This window comes from Jatropha curcas, unplaced genomic scaffold (assembly GCF_041381405.1).
Source record: "Jatropha curcas cultivar XTBG-Jc1 unplaced genomic scaffold, XTBG_Jcur_1.0 HiC_scaffold_1181_pilon, whole genome shotgun sequence".
In the NCBI taxonomy this organism is placed as follows: domain Eukaryota; kingdom Viridiplantae; phylum Streptophyta; class Magnoliopsida; order Malpighiales; family Euphorbiaceae; genus Jatropha; species Jatropha curcas.
Genome location: NW_028322620.1, coordinates 1 through 21,536, shown reverse-complemented (window position 1 = coordinate 21,536; position 21,536 = coordinate 1). Strand labels below are relative to the sequence as shown.

Here is a 21,536-nt window from a genome sequence, read left to right as displayed (position 1 = left end):
AAAAAAAAATGGGATACTAAGAGATTTGATTAGGGAATAAAAATTCAAATTTTTAAAACTCAATTCTGCATCATTGACTTCCTAAAAAGATTTGACCCAATTTATAAACTGATTGATCACAAATTTAGATAAATGCAACAATATGTCCTATAAAATGTCCGCATAAATCATAAATTGGATCAAAATCAAACGAGTGTAAAAAAAAAAAAAATAGTTATGCTCTGGCCTTTGAGGAAAACTTGTTATTGATCCCTCTTTATATATGTTGCTTAAAAAAAGAATATTTCTTGCTCAAATAATCTTCTAACAGACTTGAGTAATTGTCAAATCTTCCACAGACTTGAGTAACTGTCAAAGAATTTAAATATGGGTGGTAACTTCACAAAAAATGGTCCACAGTGTAGAATCACAACTCTTAACTATGCTCCATTTCTAAATTTTGTGCAATTTTAAAATTCAAATTCCATCTCAATCAAAGCACAATTTTTTAATTGGACCATATTTATTTTTCCAATGTAAATTAAAGAATAACAGCTCTATCACCGAATTTCTTTCACATTTAATACCCATCTATACTTTTGTCTACCATTTCCTTAATAATCTCTCATAATAAAACTTTACAAAGAATAAGACAAAAATAATATAAGATTTTCACATGACATTTTTTTCAATGTTAGCAAAAAATGAAAGCTTGTCTATATAGAAAAAACACTAAAAAACGAAAAGTTTGTCTATATAAAAGGAATGGAGGAGTACCAAATAAGTACCTCTATTTTCAAAACTCTAATTACAAGGTCTCTAACTTATGATTCCCTTAACATGCACGTTTTTCAAATTGTTTGCTTCCTTAAAATTAACTTATGAGGTCCCTAATTTATAATTTCCATTAACATTTGGGTCCTTCCTTATGTTTTCAAATAATTTGGTCCTTATGTTTTGGATGGAAAGATCCAAAATATTAATGAATCATAATTTAAGGATAGTATAGCTAGATTTTTAAAAAATAGTAGTCCTTATATGTTAATTTTTTAACATAACTTAGGGAACCACTTTATATTTTTGCCTTCGAATTAATTAGTACAAACCGTGCGTGGGAACATAGGTGTCTTGCTATTCATGATGGCTATAAGCATACGGATCTTTTGAAACTGGTGCATTAATATTTTCTTTTCTGAAAATATAATTTATCTTAATAACAGCTCGATTACAACCTTATTTTTAACCATGAATTCTTAGATATACAGATCAGTCCTTCCCCCTTCTTGCCTACATAGGTTTGAAAAGTCACTAAAACAACTAGTCTATGCTAAGAGACAACTAGAATCCGTAATAAAGTTATACAATCTCCTCACCATCTAAAGATAGGTTTGGAAGTTAAATACGGGTTGCAGACCACCCTACTACTACCATTAGTTAAGTTACTCGTGAGTTATTCAATATTCAGCTTAGAAAAAGCACATCGTAACTCATTCAATAAGTTTAATCAATCAAGTTTATTGAGTTGCTCAATAAATAAGCTGAGCTCAAGCTCATAGATATCTTTAACAAATCGAGCTAAAGTCCGACATCAACAAAGCTTTGCTCTAAAAAAGCTTGTTATAGTTTGTTCCATAAGTTTAATGAATCAAATTCAAACTTCATCCTAGTGTTTAACGAAGATATAAAGAGAAAGTGGGGGATTTAAAAATTTCATCCAAAAGCAAGGAAATACTTAAATTAATTATTATAAGTCATTAATTAATAGAAAGATAATTACACCAGCAAAACAATTTCATTAAATTAGATCAATTCTGAATTGCATTGGAGGGACTAGCGTCTATCTTTGAAGCACAGGCATCTATCATGCAAGAAACCACTTAAGGAGATGCATCTTAGAACCCATCCTAATATGAAGAAGACAATTGTTTCAACATACAGATCATAGAAAATCATGTCATTCGTTATAGTCCGTCATGCGTTACTCATTTCTTCCTGCAAAAGAAAAAGAGTTCAAAGATACAAAAATTATTACTTCCATCTACTTGAATTTTTTGTTGTGATTAATGTCTTCCAATATGAACTGTTATCTGAAGGCTTAATTCAGAACATATATAAAGAAAAATGTTCAACTTGAGCAATATCTTTAATTCTATAATAAATTTACTTTTTTTTTTTCATTTCAATAAAAAAAAATTTAATTAGGTTTGAATCTTGTTTATAAGACATACAAGTAAAGAAAAAATCACTTTTTATAAAATATTTGCATATTATTTTGTAAGTCATCACTTTTAACAAATTCAAAATGGTTTTCGAATTTTTGAAATGGTTGTATTTTCAAATATAAGAAGAACTGATCCTTAAATTTGAGATCATGAGGATTAAACCTTAGATTTGAAATTTAAAAATGAATATATTTCTGATAATTCACTGAAACGAAAAGAATAAAGTGAATCCATAGACTGGATTTAAGCAAGTTTAGTCCAACAGACATAATGAGTTTTCTCTTCTTGACAAGATACTCTTCGTTTACTTTGAGTTGGACGTGTTCATGTTAAACATAGTTCGCAAGTTTTATCAAAAAAGTGATAAATATTCGGGATAATCATATAGTTTGCAAATTCTACTCAAATCCTTATGCACAATTATTTATATTTAAGGTTCATAACAAAAACATTTTCTTTTTAAAAACTATTTACTATATTTAAGGTTCATAACACAATAGATTCAGATTCGAATCCCGTTCCTTCAAATACTTAAAAAATTATTTAAAAGAAAAAAAATACTAATTTAGAGGAAAATTTTAATATTATTAAATCTATCAATTAAGTAAACAGGTTCAAAAAACAGAAAACTAAAGAGGTTCTGAGGAAATAATTTGCAAAGAAGTAAATTAAACGCTCCAATTTTTTTTTAATCAGCAAATATATATTTATTATTAGTAGAATTAGAAAATATCTGGAGAAAAAACTCCTCTAATCCAGGAGTCTCACCCAAGCCAGCAGGTTTTCCCTTTGCCTCCTATTTTATTGACAGATTCAGTTGCAAAAACTCAATTTGATTACTTTTGAACTTTAATGAAATTTAAAAAAAAAAAAAAATAGTTATCTTGAATCTCTTAGGCCTCCTGCTGGATTCAGTTTTATTTTTTTCCCTAAATATGTTTTGTATTTGGTTAATAAAAATTTAAAAAAATTAATTTGTATAACTGAATTTGTTAATAGACAACTGAATCTCTGCAGTAGGCCATTTTAAAATATTGAATCTGAATCGGCTCTTGAACTGCCGATTTTGATTTCGATAAACCAACGGTTTCAATCACAGTTTCCGGTGATATATGTATTAATTTTTTCTAAAAAAAAAAAACTCGATTCTAAGGCGTTATTTTTCTGAAAAAATTAATGTGAATTTAAAAAACAAATATTGGTAAATTTTAATAACTTTAGAATGCTCGTACTAATATAAGCAATAAATTAATCAATTTACAAAATAATCAAATAAATTATTTTTTGTCTAAACGTTATTAATTAATTAAATTATTACAAAAATTTTAAAAATGCTTCAAACAATGTAATTTTGAACTAAGTAAAATATTTAAAAGGAAAAAATATTAAACTCCCATTGGTATTAATAATATAATTATATACTAAATTTTATAAAATAGGCTAAGAGATTATATTTTTAAAAATAAAAAATTTTCAGTTTAAACCAGACCAAAACTGCTGGTTCAGGTTCAAAATTTAACATGTATATAATTTTAATCGGCCCTTGAACCGCCGGTTCCGATTCGTCTATAATACGGTTTGATTCCGATTCAAACGGAATTACTCGCCATGCCAAATCTACAAGCTTGACGAATTCCTGAGGTTTAAATCTTTGCCGATAAGAGAATTTAATCACTTTTAGACCATTTTAATCCTTTTTTTACACAATTTTCATTTAATTAAATTTTATATTATTTTGCCCCTTACTTTTATATCATATCTTTGTGTTTGTATATAATTCAGGTTACTAAACTGCTCCTCAAAATGTTTTTTTTTTATGAAAAGCCCAGTAGACGGAAATAGGCTACGTAGCAGGGTAACCCTCCCTTTAAAATAATATTTATCAAATTGACAATAACCTTTATGGTGAGAAGACTTAAACTCAATCCTTTTCACTATCTACATTTTGTACGAAAGATAAGAAGACCAATCAGACTATACTTAATTGGCTAATGTCATTATTTTTTAAAATACTTCCAAAAGACATTAATTTAGTAATTAGAATTTAAAATTGATAACTCTAGTATTTTGGATAAACACATAGTTTGAGGAGTTCTATTAATAAACACTATTGACAAGCTTTTGGGCAAGAGAGTGAGGATACTCTCTTGTGCGTGTATGCGTGAGGAAAGGATTTCTTGGGTGTTTTATTTTTCTATATTTTTCACACCATTATTAAATATTTTTTTAATAAGTACTATTAAAAATCTTTATGTTTATATTTTATTAGAAGCAACTCTATATCCATCTATAAAATAAGTTAATATTCATCTATAATCAAGAAAAATCATACAGTAAAACAGTAATATCACATCAGTACAATGAATTAAAATAATGATCCAATAAAAATAAAATACGTTTACCATCCTTAAACTTACGAATTCAACACCTTATACTTTAAGGAATTAATCTCTAAATTCCAATATTAACCCATAGCTCCATGAACTTTTTTTCCTCAAATTCAAAGCTCAAACTTGGTGATTTTTGGGTGTAAAAACAGCTAATATGAATACTAATAGAAATTAGCACAAGTAGGAACACAAAGAGCAATTACATTAGAATTATTCTGGATTGTCGAAGGAAAAAGCAAAAAATAAGAAATTACATACAAAAATTCGCTTTCATTGAGATTAGATTCATCTTCAAGGTGAGAGATATCAAGTTTGAAATAGTCAAAGTTAAATTTTAATCAGTATATCTATACTATATATAAATGTGGAAATAGAGAGGAATAATAAAATTTTCCATAGTGCCTTTAATGAAATTTAGAATATGCTAAAATAATCTTAATATAGCTAATTAGAAAATTACATTTTATTAGTTAATTAGATATATTTATAAAGTTTTTTTAAATAAATACATATAAATAATTATGCATTTACAAATTTTAAGTTTTATCTTTTTAAATTTATTTTTAATAAATATATTAATAAGGGGACATTTAAAAATTTTATAATTTATTTTTTAAATATTTAGTTCTATTTTAATTATAATTTAAAATATTTTGAAGAGAAATAAAAAAAAAAAGTATATTCTTTTTATTAATATTCATTTTTTTATATTTGTATGATTTGATTGGATTTTTTTTATTAATTTTTTTCTTTATATTTATGATTTAATTAGGTATATTTTTTAAAAAATAAATATAGAAACAAGATTTAGGAAGTATACAAACAAACAAAGTGCTTAAACATTGAAAAACAGCAATTTGGATAAGATTTAGGAGAGACAGAGAAGAAGAGATGCCTAGTTAATTAGTTGGTATACTCACTTGATGTCTGAAGATGTAGAGCAAGGATCAAAAGTTTGATCAGGAAAGGTTGTGGTTAGCTCCCTAAGTTGCACATGCATGTTATTGATGAAAGCTACCGTTTCATGCTGAGGTTCCTCCATTGCTTCTTTCAGCTTGCTTAGGGCTAGGCAATATGCTTCCTGTCAATTCAATATGCTTCATGTTTTAATTTATATCATTAATTAGTTTGAATTTTATATAAAAAAAATTATCTTTTAATCCAAACAAACCCTTTTGAATACGTTAGCTATTGTAGTAGGTGTTAGATATTAGCTTTCAGGTGGTAGTTGTTATATAGTGGTTTAAGTTAGAGGTGTGTTTTGATAAAAATAGTTGTTTAACTTAAAAGATAAAAAAGATATTAATTATTTAATTAACTGAATTCAGAAGGAAAATAACAGGTATGATTTTTTAAAAAATAATTAAAAGTTAGATGCTAAATTAGAGATTTTAAAGTTTCATAGTACAGATAGAATTTTAAACATGTCAAAACCACTAAAAGTTAACTTAAACATTATTCTGTATCTTTTGGAAGTAGTACAAACAATATTGCTGAATATGAAGATTTTGTATCTTTACACTATTGTAGCTACGCCACTATCGTTGATTAGTCAATGTTTTACCGGCTTTTACTCTTTACTTTTTTTAAGGCTCAATTTGTTTGGTAAAATAACTTGAAAAATATTTTCTATAATTTTCCATTGTTTGGAGGCAACGGAAAATATTTTTCTAGTCAAAGGAAAATTAAGTCATTTTTTCAGAAAAACAACGTTCCATTCTTGAGAAAGTAAAACATTCTTTAGGCATTGGTAAATCTTATAAATCTATATTTTTTAATTTATTAATCATAATAGTCATTATCATCGGTCATCATTTACCACCGGCCACCAGCGGCTTTCATAATTCATCTTTTTTTTTTACATCTTTTCATATTTAACAATAAAAGTTTTAAATTATAAAATTTCTATTATTATTAATATTTTTATGGTCTCATGAGATAAAGACTTTAATATTTTTAATTAATTTTCAATATTACAACCAAGCAACAAAAATAAATCATTTTGAAAAATATTTTTCAAGAAAAAAAAAAATATTTTTCAATAAATTATTTTCCTACAAATTATTTTACGGAAACAAACAGAACCTTAATTCTGAATTGCTTTCTCAACCTATTTCTTCACCTTTCTTCCAACATTGGGTTACGGTTCATCAAAACTTATATTTTCAAATTCGTAATGGTTTATTACCCATTTTAAGAAGCTGATTAGACAGACCTGTCTTATTATTCACTTTTTAAACCAATTTAGGGTGAAATTTATACTCAAAATACTTCTAATTACATTTGTAATTTGTTTACACTAGAAATGTTTTTAGTTACATTAGTTTATGTTTTTAATATGGTCCACAAAACATGATTTTGAAATATAAACTAGTCAAAAAAGGTCTATTAATTTAAATTAATTTCTATTAAAATGTAAAGTTTAATTTAAATTGTTTTTTTTATATAGAAGGTCTAATGGATTTATATAACATTGTAGTTTATGTGGTAATAATTTCATGTTTGAGAGAATTTAAACTTAAAACTTTTTACTTCTGACCTTCTTTATAGGACATGATACCAACCCAACTACACTTAATTGGATTAATTAAATTTTTTTGATTATTTAAGTGAATTATAATTTATTAATTAAGACTTGAACATACAGTATTATAAAAATATTAAAAATTTTAAAAAAAATTAGTTTTGAATTGAAGATTGTCAAATCATACCATGTTTACCTATTTTTGACGGGGGAGCATTTTCTTTTCTTTTCTTTTCTTTTTTATTGATTAATAGTGAAGATATATAAATACTGTCACTAACTAAAACTCTACATGGCTTTTCATGAACATCCATAAAAGCCCTTAAAACCCTAGATATAGATATCTGTTTTATTTTGTCCTGTCTCCCTCTCTCTTGACATATGTGTATATGCGAGATATAAATACTTTACCATGAAGTGATCAAGCTCTGGCTGGCTTAACGAACTCGAACTGGGTTTTTTAACAGCTTGCTTCTTCTTCATGGGATCACTTTGGTCTATATCACCAATACTACCAACCTGAAAAAACCCAAAAAAAAAAAAAAAACGATTTAAATCATCAAAATACTTGTAAAAAATCTAGAATTGAAGGTGTCAATGGAGCTCATTAATTCTTCGAAAGAAAAAGAACTTAAAAAGCAAAACGGAAAGAGAGACCTTTAAACAGTCCATATGAGTCTGAACCAAAAGTCCATACAAAGGATGGCTAGAGATTCTCTTCTTGAGGGTTTCTGCTTCTTCACTTCTTTTTCTCTACTACTGTTACTCTCCATTATCCCCAAAACAGTTGAAAGAAGAAAATATAAAACTTTTACCTCATTTGCTGTTATATAGAAAGAGCACTATTAGTCGATTACTATAATTGAAGAGTACAATCAGCTACAGATGCTCCTCCAACTTTTTGGATTGACCCATGCATGCAAATAAATGGGTATCCAATATTATAAGTCAGAGAACACTCATTGAAGGGTTTTGGCCTTTTTTGCCTTAATCTATTATGCCTTTTAAGTACATTTTTTTGGTTTACATTTCATGAAAGTTACAGTTCAAGGGGTTTCTCGAATAATGGGAACTTTTATTTGTTAGTACATATATGATATGTACAGGCAGTTGTCTCTTCGTCTTTATCCTTCCTCTTATACTGCTCATTCTCTTACTTTTGCTATCAGAAAATCCAAATTTGTTACTGTTTTAGTGTAATAATTAATGGTTGGAACAGTTTGTTCACACATGGGGATATAATACTTTGCAACTGTTTATTGCCTCACAAATCAGAATATTGCTGTAAATGGGTAAGTTTGTTCCAGTCATTTGGTTGGAACTGGGGAATTTAATTATTAAAAATTGGATTTCATTCTCATTTTTGAAGTTACTTGTAATTTCAGTGTTTGTATAATTTCATTTTAGATAAAAATTATGCATGTTTTAAAGCCTATACTGCTGTTGTTATTATTATTATTATTAATTTAATTAATTATTAAATACGTAGAAATAGAATTCCAACGATAATTTATTAAAATATACTCTTTCGATTTCACTTTAGTTGTATGGTTTGACAAAATACGCAAATTGAGAATTTATCAATAAATATTTTATTTACCCTTTTTTTACCGTTAACTCATTAAGATATTAATAAAAATCATTCATTTGATGAACAATCATAAAGATTATTATAAAAAAATAATTATTTACATATATAAATTTGAAAACCTTACAAAAAAAAAGAAACAAATAAAATGGAACAAAAAGAGTAATAAATTATCTATTTTAGGTGGTTGATAGCTTATAGCCGATAAATATCGGCATTTAGTAAAGTTCAGTGCTATTATATCTCTATACAGACTTGTTGAGATTTGATTTGAGCTGGGTTAGCTCTGGCTGAAGAACTTTTTTTTTATATAAGCTCAAATTTTGTCCGGCTCGAAGAAATTTTAAGAATTTTTTGTCTAGGTCTGGCACAAGCTCGATTAAGCTTTGCAGATACCCATGGGCTTTGGGAAGTACATGTGGAATTTTTTTTTTTTTTTTTTTTTTTTGATTACCACGTGTATTTACAGCCGACCGAGTTATGACTAAATTGCGTATTAAGTGCTCTTTCGTGCATATAGCAACTCCAATCCAATCAATTGGACTTATTGCGAGCCCAACCAAATTGCTTGGACCTAAAATTGATTGTCTAAGCCACAAATTCTTGCCAGGCTTATCCGGCGGGCACAACGGGTACCTATATGAATAGGTCTACCCCCATGTGAATATGTATTTAGGTTATGCTCCGTATGCAAAATTTACCTTTTTTTGCTAACCATTTTTAAATATTAAATTTACTGTAGGTCGCGTTGAAGCAAACTTTCCTAATAATTCACTGCCTAAAAGAATCCAAGTTGTTTGGAGTATTTTGAAGAATTCATAGGAAAAGGGGCAAATGATCCTCTACCCTGTTGTTAGGGGTGATGCTCTGGAAACTAGTCACAAGTTCAATCCTTCACTTTGTTACAATTAATTTCAATTTATATTTCTTCCTTATTTCTTCCCCTGAGTTCTATTGCCCCTAACGAGCTTTTGTAATGAATTTATTGCCTTAGATGGGCTGTAAATTGTTATAACCGTTGCTGATAGTACAGATTCGATGCGATGTATATAATATATCGAATGGTGAAAAAAAAATCATAGGAAATGGAAGTTATCAATTTTCTAGCAGGGTCATTGGGAAAAAAAAAGCCAAAGACTCAGATTTTCTCTCTTCTCAGACACATTATCTATTTTCACTTAATAACCTAGTCCAGTTTAAAAATGAATTCAATTAGTCTTCGAGTCGAAAGCTCCTGCTAACAATTATCCAAAAATCAATTTTTTGGATAAAATTGTATATCACGTCAAGCAGAATCTACATAATTGCTGTGTAAATCAAAATTCACTAGGAATATATATACTTTTCGGGTGAATTCCACAAACTTAAATACAAATCCAACATATCAAGGAAGGAATATATTATAATAGTATCAAAAATTTTCCGGTTATATAGTATAAACCATGCCAACCTCTACAAGAGCTGCATGAGGAATGTTCAGTGCCACAGGAGGCTCCCTACTGTTTTTATCAAGAAAAACATAGGTCATAATCAAGAATTTCTTGATGAAGTTTGAGCCTTCTCGCAATGTTAAATGTGACTGACCCAAGAAATATGCAGTACCACTCTCCCTGGCAGTAATCAGTTCTTGTAATTCCTCTTTCACTGATACTAACATTTTCGGGCTATTTGCTGGTAACGTAAATTGCACCTTTTTTCGACTCGAGGAAGTGCCTTTCTGAATCAGATTTCCGGCTGGACTAGCATGAGTTTCTGCATTTTCCATTTTTGAAGTTGCAGGCTGCATAATTGAGTTACTGTTCTGTAGAGGAATCAAAGCATTTCCTTCTGGAGATGGCTTCCCAACAACCATCATTCTTCCTTCAGGGGAATGAGCGACTCAGAATCATTTTCTTCTAAGGAAATGAATTCTCCGATTGCTTGAATAATCTGTTCCTCAAAATCATCTGTGTCCCTGATATGATGATCACAGTATCCATTCTTACAATGCATCGGTAGATTTTGTGGTCTCTCGGGCACCAACCCTGCCTACAAGATATCGCATGTTTGGATGCACATAAGGCACTGGTAGGGACTTGAAAGAAACAAATATGAGTACTTGATGAATGCAGGAAGGTTTGTAATGAAATGTGAGAAAAAAGCTGGGATTCCTGACACAATATCAGTGTAGATTAAACCAATTCCAGGCACTCTAGAAACGCCGAGCCCCGGACTAAAATCAGTAAGCCATTCTGTGGGAACCTTGTTTTGTAAATCAAACTCGTATTTCTTCTTAGTCCCATAATGCGAAGCAAGCATGATTGTGAAAGTCAATATTGAAAGGACAACTAGATACCATCCTCCTTTGTGAAAACTCAACAAACATGCCGATAAGTACACGGCTTCGACAAAGCCGAAAAACAATAAAAAGCATCCTGATGCAAGTAAAGTCTTCTCCCAGTGCAAAGCAATCACAAGAGACATCAAACAAGTAGTAACTATCATTCCAGATATGATTGCCAGACCTGTAACAGATTAGCTTGTTCATGTTAATTTAATATGGACATGGATAATTCTCATCGGAGAGATGAAAAGAAAGAAAAGAATTTCTTCACTACCTAGTTTGTGTGATATAAACATGCTCATAATTCAACAGTTTGACGATTATAATTCCTCAATATTCTTTTTCCTCTATTGCCATACAATAGTTTTTTTTTTCTCAACTATTCAAAAAACTGCTCAACTGCTTTATTTGAGTTAATTCCCATGTTACCCTTTTCTACTTTAAGCTTGTAGATCTCAAAAACAACAACAAGAATAATGATAATAACAATAAAAGAAGAAGAAGAAAGAAGAAGAACAAGAAAAGTAAAGAACAAATTATATTGATAGAAGATTGTACCTGCTGCACTTGCAATTCTTTGTACATCATGAAAAGCATAGTGACAGTGAGGCAGAGGACCATCAATAACCAGTTGACATCTGGAATGTAAATTTGCCCATGACGACTATCTGATGTATGTATGACTTTTACTCTGGGGAAACAACCAAGTGCCAGGCATTGGTTTATGATGGAGAAGCTGGCAGTTATTGTAGCTTGGCTTCCAATAACCGAAGCGAGCAGAGACAAGAATATGAAGACATGACCAAGATGTTCTGGATTTGCCATTTTCCCACATGTCAGAAATCAGAACCCCATGAACAGCAGCTTAAAAACCAAATGAAAAAAGTGAAACAACTTACTAGGAATGGATTTACTAAGGTGGTTAAAATCATCAGAATCATGCAAGTGCTTGGAGATATATGCAGCTTGGCCAGCATAGCAAAAAACTAGAAGTGGATAAATCAAGCATGTGAAAGTTATCTGCAGTACAGATACCATAGCAGCAGTTATATATAATCCGATAGAGTAGACATTAATATACCAAAGCAAGATCATAGTTATTTCATTGCCTGGATCGATTTCTTGGAGAAAGACCCATATCTGCAAACATGGTCTCTGATCCTGTCATTGAAAAGAAAACATTGGTTAAAACAACTTGTACACTTCAAACTCAAACAAGTAAGACACCAGTTGTTTGGCATTATTGTTATGGCTAATTTTGAAAAGTTTACTACCTTGAATACCTTAATTAAAGCGACTAATTACTTCGTAAAACAAATTCAAAGTCATAGATGGAATGTTGCATACCAAAGGCATTTTAGTACATGCTAACTTACCTGCAACACTAAGAAGAATGCTAACCAGTGACCTCCAACTCCTCTTGTCAATATTTTGCACAAATCTGTACATATATGCTGGGGAGATAGCACCCAGAATTTTTGGGTTTGAATAGAATATGTTGTATATACCCATTCCACTGATAAATAAAAGCCATACTGTAACAATTGGCGCAAACATAAACCCAATTTTATGGGTACCATAGTGCTGTAGCATGAAAAAGCATACAAGAACAGCACATGCAAAAGGAACAGGTACATCTGAAAAAGATAAAATAAAAAACAGAGGAAAGTTATGCAAAGATTCTACAAATATAATGCAGATAAATGTGGTGTAGAAAACTATTCAGTCATTTAAATATGTTATCAAAGAATTGCAGCATGTCATTCGCAATCCCAAGTTTCACATCCTCAAGAAATTAGACAATCAAAGATCTGATTACTAATTTAGTTCTGATGCACAAGGATTTAAAGATAGAAAAAAGGAACAAAGTCCAAACTCAAGTCCCCTCAACTCATTTGCAACTCTACATTTTCATGATCAACATGTGGTTGCTGATTTCCATCACTTGACACACATCAATTTTAATAACCTTATTTCTGCAACATTCATATTTTGCTTGTGTTGTTTCTTTACAGTCCAACACTCACTAACACACATCATGGCTAGTCAAACCATGCTTCTGCAAAATTTACCCTCGAGTACTCCTAGTATTTTGCAGTTGAAATAAAAAGTTCCCTCATACAATTCTTCAAAAGTTCTTCACACTTTACCAGCTTGTTACAAAATTCCTCAAAGCTGATTCATAAGTACCAAAAATAGTATTTTCCATTCCTCGCAGATGTTCTTCCAAAAGTAATAAATGGGTCACAGTAGATCAATCCGGAAAGTAGCTCAATAAAATGGGCACGACTATGCTTTTAGATTAGTTAAGAAAAGCATAAACAGAGAGTATCTAAAGACTTCAACAGGATATCAGAGGATACAATTTGGAATGTTCCTGCTGATTTCAACATTTTGCATAATAGGAATCTCGATGGTTTTGTTACATATAATATCATGACACGTGCAAGTACAGTATTGTACATGTACACATATGCATCTAAAAGTTGACAAGAGCCAGATAAATGCAACAAAATATTCCAGTCCTAGAGTTGTGACTAAAAAATTAACTCTTTAGTTTGGTTTGTTTGTTTCATCACTCTTCCACTTTGAATTTTCACTTAAAGCTTTGTAGGAATGAGCATTGTATGTAATGGAAGCATCGAAAGTGGATAATATTAACGTACCATATCCCGAGATTAATTTAAAAACTAGAGTGTGCATAATTAAACAAATATCCAAATAAAAGGAATCTACTTTCATGTTAGGGTTCTTACATCTTTCTAAAGCATCTGATATGGACTGCTGTTTCTTCAGTGAAGAGGAATCTGGAGAAAAACCAAAAGATACAAATCAAAATATGAGATGATAGTGATAGAAGGGATGTGATTATGAAGAAATATCTATAATCTTTGTATATTTAATCTTGTTGTTTGCTCTTACATTTAATTTTTGATAATGTTCTTTGAAGACCTGACGAAGCTGATAATACTGGAAGATTTAACAACATCATTATGTTAGTGTAAAAAAAGGAAAAAGAAATAAAATAATCAATCTATTAAAATTGAAAAAGAATCAAATTTTGACAAAAAATTAATGACAAACCAGAAATAGATGGGGTAAGCACTGCATCCCCAATTATCATACAAGCACCAAACAGTGCTGAGAAGAGCATTAAATAATGGCTACTTTTATGTTTTTCAATTGCCCTTCTAGCCCTCGATTCAACCTTGATTCTGAGAGGGCTTCCCTTTTGATGATGAGTTGCCTCATTGGTGGTTCTATCATCTGGAAGCAGACCTACTTTAGCATTCCTGCATAATAAGGAGTACAAAGCAAAAAGTACCACCTGCAAGAAGTCATTAAAGTAAATAATTCCATGTAGCAATCCTTTCAAAATTATAATTTGAGTTAAACGGTTACTAAGGATCATTACCCTCCCCATTATCATCAGCCCTCAATGCTATGAATGCATACTTTAGTAAAGATATGATGGTCAGAGTCCAGAAAATAAAAGAGAAGTATTCATATGCAGTTTGATCGGATTGGAAATCATTGACGTGAATTGTCCCAAAGACATACAAAGGAGCAGTAACCAGGCGACCGTAACTACTCCAAGGGTTTGGAATGACAGGATGACTGTGTGCCTCCATGTCTCCTTCTGTTCATTATCACATCAGAAAAACAGATCGAAATGGTCAAAACTAGCAAGTTAATTTCTTTAGTTGTCTTCACAAAGAGAAAAATTTAGCAGTCTAATGATTGTAAGGTCTAAATATAATCTATAAGAAATAATAGAAGATAGTCCATTCGTATTCAACTAAGAAGCCAAAGACACGAGAATTCTATGGATTTTAACATCTGCAGTTGCAGAATGACAGCTCCAAGCTACACAGTTGATTAATAGGGCAAACAAATACTTCTCAGGATATGGAAAACATGTATACTTAACTCTCGTAAAAATCTGTAGTTCATGCAGGAGATAAAGAGGTCATTTGCAATATATACTAACTGTGAAATCAACTGCATAGAAAACCAACTATTATCCCTCACTGCTTGACATGTATTTTCAATTTTTTTTTTTTTCAGACTTATGAAATAGCCTTCCCCTCCATTAAACACCCAAATCCCAACCGAATTCCTTCTATGGGGGATTAGATCCCAAGTCCTTTCATCAATAAGAGGAGATTAATCAACTGAATTAGATTATATCAACTCCATTACTCTTCTTACACTTGCAGTTCTCATATGGAAATTTAGGAGCCTTTAAAGTGCTCAATAGCATTGATTAACGAAAATTTAGCTGTTTACCTTAACGCTCTTCTACTTTTTATAATTTATTTGGTGCGACTGAAAGGGAATAAGAGAGAGAGAGAGAGAGAGAGAGAGAGAGAGAGAGATCAAACATTTTGTTCACCACAGTTGATCAACTAGCCTCGATTTCAATCTAGCTGCTTTGATTTATGAATTCACTTGCTCCATTTTGGACAATCCAAGGTTCCATTTTCCACAAATTCTAATGATGCGAAATCCTTCTTAACCACTTCTCCTAGATCTTGGTCTACCTCTTCTCCATTTAGTACCTTCGACTGGCAATGTATCACACTTACATATCGGAGCACAGGGGAGGTCTACATAGGATATGAACAAAACCATCTCAAACATCCTGCTCTCGGGTTTACTACACCCCCCCCCCCCCCCCCCCCCCCCAAAAAAAAAAAAAAAAAAAAAAAAACTTGTCCAACTTGTACCTTTTGTCAAATATGGTCATCTCTTATATTTATTGTCTAATCTTATGTGAACATATATCCATCTTAACATCCTAAATCCTCATTTATGATACACCATGCCAAAAAATTCCTACAACAAAATCAAGCCAATTATGCAAGACAGCAAGTAGATACTTTAGCAAGAAATGCTTATCTGTAGCCTTGGAAAAGAAAAAATTAACTCCATGATTTCTTTTGCCATCGAATCATAAAAACAGAAACCCGTTAACTAGTAAAGACCCTCTCCACAAAAACTACCATTTCAAGTACTGAAGCAACTTTCAGTGTTACTATCAAAAATAGAAGACTAGAGGCAGTCTAATCAGCCACCAATAAGAATAAATGATCCATCATCAATCAATTTGCCAAGCCTACAATTTCAGTTTAACAAACTAAACCCAGAGTTTCCTGAAGATGGAAGAAGGCATATTTTCAATTTTTTCTTCATAATTTAATTTGATACAAAGATAAATATCTGGCAGTGAAGATAGTATTTAACAAAACAAAAGAACCGCATTCACTTGTTTGCCAAAAGGATAATTTAAAAAGAGAATAATCAGAATACACAAAACATAAAGAAAGAACAAGATTAATCACAGTGAACACAACAAAATATATCAAAAAACCAAAATATGCTAAAAAGGAGCAAGAAATGATACCTTCAATCCAGCAGAGCACATACCAGGGCTACCAAGATGATCCATTATTTACAGATAAAACAGATATTTTAAAGTGAAGAGAAAATATATGAAACCAACAATGAGCAATAGAAGAGAAAGAGTAACGGAGGAACCAATGCAATGTGAAATAACGTAGTAAACTATGAAGTGGAAGATCTAGAAGAAAGAAACAGCTTACTATAACTTGTTGACTGATAACTTTTTTGGTTTTGGTTAATGGTTGCAGAGAGGGAAAGCCGAACGGACAGGGACGGCATGGTATCATTTTTAAATCAAAATTCTTTAGCATATAAAGACACATCACATGGCTTCTCCTTTGAGGAAAATTTGATGCACATGGCATTTTATTAATCAACCATTTTGACCCTTTTTAAGATATTACGTTTTATGCCCGGATGTATCAGTTAGGTCAGATTAACTTGATTTAGATTGGCCAAGTTCAAATTTTTGCTGAGTTTATTAATAAACTTTTATATTCCTTATTTATGTTTGGAACCCACTATATCATTTTTTAGTCAGTTACATTTAAATAGGACAATACAGATAAAATCGATGTATTATCAATTACATACGAAACATCCTTTTGAATACTGAAAAACTGAGCTAAAAGCCAATTTAGTAACAGGCTACATTCAACTTAGTGACAAGGGAAACCCTAAAGAAGATGCATGCCAGTTTAAATTGGTGCATAAAACATAAAACATGATAGACAAACAAAAATTGATACTAAAAGCTCGAGCCAGATGTTCAATTAGAATATGGGGCTCTTAGGTTGATATTAAAAAGCTTTGAGGAAAAAGAAATCGTATTTCAGAAGTCCAATATGAGTAACCATAGCAAGAAGTTCAACTTTACAGAATGAACATTCTTCCATACAACCAGATGCATATGCATCCTCCAATCTAATGCATAGACTTCAAAAACTAAGCCAAAAAAGGTCAAAGAAAAACATTGAACACACAGATTGAATTGGTGATGGAACTCCTTAAACCAACCAGAAAAGTATAAGAGAAAAATAAAAATAAAAGGAAACGAGCAAAATGGTTGACTTCAAAAAATAGGGTAGAACAGGTGCAAACTAAATGCCACCCGTCTTGTACATATTCCAAAATCATATTAACCTTATTGTATATTCTCAGAATCATAAGCTTTCTCCCAATCATCCACCACTTCAGACAACTCTGCTTGACTTGAAACTCTTCCAAGCGGCATATTTGAAATGTTTGTTGCATTTGATTCCTCAGTTGCTGAATTGGAACAGCTGCCAGCTCGTTTGGTTGGATCTTCAGTCCTCACAGATGCAGCAGATGAACTAACAGCTACTTCAGAATCTAAGACACTCCACCGGTTAATTGAAGCTGCAATTGGAGCTTCTTTCCCTTTCCATGCAGAAGCCTGAACATCAGCTGATCCATGAGACCATTCTTCACTGCCCCATGAATCTTCCCTCCTACCGTGCTCCAGAACTACAGCCTTTCTCCATGGCTTCAAAGCTGCTACTGCTCCTCCCATCTTTGGCAGTACCTGCTGCTCCTCCCCAAGGATTAGTGGCTGACGAAGCCACTGATGCACCAGCATTTTGAAGAACAACAGCCCCATGATATATTGATCCATGATCCAACCTCCTCATAGCCGTAGCAGCACGAGCTGGATCATTAAATACAGCCAGTGCATTCTTATCATTCAACCAAACCAGTTCGCACTCCCCACCAAACCTAAGAACCAACGAACTTATATCTGCTTCCCTTGGCAAATCTAGAAAAGAAACAACAAGCCGGGGATCCATATCCACTAGAGGATCAAATGCAGGTGGATGTGGAGCAGTTAAAGTGGTGGTACCCTTAACCCCGATCACACGAGATGGGGGCTTAGATTTGGGTGTAACATGCACCACAATGAAACGCTTTGGCTCCCAACCAGCAGAATAAATTGCAAGCTTCCACCGCTCAGCTATCAGTCTAACTGCATCTCTCTTATCCTTCAGCATAGGGCAGAAAACATGAACCTTGAGACCAGTTAAAGATCCTCTAGTCTTTCCAAGTAACAAGTACTTGCACCTCTCCTCCACACCAAGAACCCACCTTGGATCACGTCTGTACAGGTCTGCAAGCAGCTCTGTCACAGCAGAATTCTCACCAAAATGAAGAGCCTCAAGACTTGGGGGAGTGATGTCAAAAGCATCAGCAAGAACCCTTTTACGCTCCAACTTAGCACATTCATCATCACATATAAGCTTCCTCTGACCAAGAGGAATTCTCTTGCCAGTTGATTCCACTGTTTGTAGTGGTACAGGCAATTTTTGAACAATTGATGCTTCAAAAACTGTATCAGCATTAAAACCACTGCTGCTCCCTCCAGCATCACAAGGAACAGATGCTGTTATCCTCCCACAGGAGCAAGTAATTGTGACAGGGAACTCACATCTCACATCAGGACAAGAAGTAGAAGGATGACAAAGAGCAGTGCAAGTATGCCTGCAATCTCTTCTAGGAGCACCACAAGTCTGCCCACAAGAAGATTTTGAACCTGCTTCAGTTCCGCAGGAAGGATCACAGGGAGGTGGATGACACGTTCTGCCACATGCATGTAAGCCACACTGCCTGGTCTTACCACAGAGCTTGTTACATCGTATATCCTTTGAACCACAAGGTATGTTCCCAAGAACCACATGCCCACCAACACACTCCTTTGCTATAGGGACTGAACAAGGCGGGCAGTCTCCAAAGTGGCAGCTGTGCGAAGCTGAATGGCCACAAGGCTGAGGAACTGAACAAGGAAGCTGGCATGAAGGAGGAGGTGTACCACATGGCAAAGGAGGAGGGATTGAAGTTCTCCCACATGCACAGCTTAAATCAGTGAATATCGTCTCCAGGCAAGGTGGACAATGGCCGCTATGACACAATGATTCACAAGAATGCTGCCCACACCTCAGTTTCTTTCCACATGCCATTTGACAGAAGTGCGGATCCCAATCTTCAGAGAGAACATTATGTGGGTTGGAAAGAGGGCAGCACCTTTCACTACATCGATGCCTACCACAATTCTTCTTCCGACCGCAAGGTTTCTCACATGTAAATTTTTCATTCTCTGCACTTGTTTTGTAGCATTCTACAGTTCGAGAGGTTGATCCACAGCGACATTTTTGTGTAACAAAAACCAGACAAGGTGGGCAAGCCCCAGCATGGCACACCTCCTTACAATGGTGTATTCCACACAGAAGGGGTTTACCACATATATTTGTACAATTTGGAATTGGATCCAAACAACTCTTTCTTTCCACATGCAAACTTGTTTTCCCACAATGGCAAGACTTCACCCTGCCTGGCATCAAGTCACAGTCCCCGCAAAAGCCTGGGTGGCAAGTTTCGCCACATGTATGATTTCCACAACCTAGCATCTTTCCACATGTTGAGTTACAAGAGAAAACACCATCTTCAGCTTTCACTTCCCCTCTTACAGCCATGTCTCCACATAGGACAACTTCCAATGTTTTTCTGCAAAAACATGAAGCATTGACTAGAACCTGACAAGGATCACAAGGACCGACATGGCATATCTTCTCACATCTATGACGGCCACATTCAAGAAGCTTATCACATCGTTGACCGCACGTAAGGACAGATATACGATCTGAACATCTTGTTGTGATTATTTTCTTCCCACAAGGACACATCCGCGGTGGAGCAAATGCTTTACAAGGAGGGCAGGGGCCTGGGTGACATTGCAAGACACAAACATGAGGACAAAGATCCTCTTTACTCTCACCAGAGCCCAAAGCTCCCCTTTCAAGCGGCTTCCCACATGGTTCGCCACAGGAATGTGGGGTCAAATACAAATCTGATGGTGGATCAGTCCTCTTCCCACAAAAGCAAACATATCGAATCTCCTTCAACGATGTGAGCTGCACAGACTGACAACCCGGGCACCGCCAATTAAAACCCTGACTCTTCTCAGCTGACAAGTCAATAGAGGTAGGAGCACGAGCCCATTTCTTAATACAATTCAAATGAAAAATTGAGTAACAGCTCGAGCAAGACCAAACAGATGCAGATCTCCGCACCATGTCATAACAGATCATACACTCAACAGTACCCTTCACAAGTTTGTCCTGAATTTCTTGCACAAGCTGGGGCATATTGGGATCTTTCAACTCAACCTCCTGAGTCTGGCTCCTCTCCCTGTCTCTCCTGTGATTCGTAGGCCAAGTCTTTCGACCCCCTCTAGAGGGGTTGGAATTGGTATTAATATTGGCATTGCCACCATGCCTAGGATTGGATGGCACAGAAGAATGATTGGGGTGCCCACCATCATTCCTTTCAGGGGTTGAATTGAAGCTTGTCGGTCGATTCACAGCAACAGTTGGGCCAGATCCTCTTGGGACCCATGTTTGACGAGCATTCTGCGATCTATTAGTCCTATCCCTTTGATCACTTCGGGATGGAAAGCTCATACTCCGATAACAAGTACAACCAAAATTACCTGTATCCTCCACAACAAAAATTCACAAGAAAATGGAAAGAGAACCCCAAATTCAATCGATTCAAACTGCACCCAAAATTTTTAAGAAATAAATCAAACAAATATTTAGTAATAAATTCTTTACATAAAATCTAAATCGCAATTTTCATTTGAAAATTCAGTTCCGACTAAACAAATTCATTGAGGGATTTTCAATTCATTCCTTATGTTGATTAAGCAGAAGCAGAGCAAACCCTAATCCGGCCCTCGATTACGATACATCTCATTCATTTCTTGATAAATTTAAAAATGAATTAAAAAGAAAAGATTCAAATAAAAGAAACGGAAAAGAAAAGAAAAAGTATGAAGTACCTGAGCAGAAAAACTTTGATCCAAGTAATATGCAGCTCTGTGTTTCTCTCACCAAGTTCCTTGTATTTTTATTTTCCTTCTTTATTTTTCAACTTTCTGATAAATAAATATATATAGAGAGAGGGAGGGTCGGTCTTTGCTCATTTTCAAAGGGGTCTCAGAAGAGATAAACAATGGTTTTTTTTATTTTTTTTCAAAATAAGCGGTCATATTTCCGTGAGCTCCAAGATGAAATATCCACTTTTTGTATTG

The 21,536-nt window shown here is 33.2% G+C and overlaps 3 protein-coding genes across 3 annotated transcripts; all 3 read right to left on the bottom strand.

The window, feature by feature from the left end:
- Positions 1-1,708: 1,708 nt before the first annotated feature.
- Positions 1,709-7,850, bottom strand: LOC149491577 (homeobox protein knotted-1-like 6). The gene is made up of 4 exons (XM_089717209.1): positions 7,773-7,850; positions 7,527-7,634; positions 5,512-5,672; positions 1,709-1,971 (listed from the first exon to the last, which is right to left on the bottom strand). The coding sequence occupies exons 1-4, from the start codon at positions 7,785-7,787 to the stop codon at positions 1,962-1,964; spliced, it is 294 nt and encodes a 97-aa protein (XP_089573335.1). The 5' UTR covers positions 7,788-7,850; the 3' UTR covers positions 1,709-1,961.
- A 2,192-nt stretch (positions 7,851-10,042) lies between these two features.
- LOC110008613 (potassium transporter 2) lies at positions 10,043-16,653 on the bottom strand. The gene is given in 17 exon segments (XM_089717210.1): positions 10,043-10,575; positions 10,578-10,682; positions 10,685-10,715; positions 10,718-10,809; positions 10,812-11,207; positions 11,585-11,620; positions 11,623-11,838; positions 11,926-12,046; positions 12,136-12,158; positions 12,161-12,187; positions 12,403-12,663; positions 13,783-13,833; positions 13,949-13,996; positions 14,111-14,347; positions 14,436-14,615; positions 14,618-14,666; positions 16,434-16,653. Coding segments are annotated over 17 exon segments (2,364 nt in total). The 5' UTR covers positions 16,479-16,653; the 3' UTR covers positions 10,043-10,129.
- Positions 16,654-17,241: 588 nt separating this feature from the next.
- LOC105646382 (NF-X1-type zinc finger protein NFXL1) lies at positions 17,242-21,484 on the bottom strand. Its single transcript, XM_020684230.3, is given in 3 exon segments — positions 17,242-17,972; positions 17,974-20,999; positions 21,285-21,484. Coding segments are annotated over 2 exon segments (3,327 nt in total). The 5' UTR covers positions 20,905-20,999; positions 21,285-21,484; the 3' UTR covers positions 17,242-17,576.
- Positions 21,485-21,536: the final 52 nt, after the last annotated feature.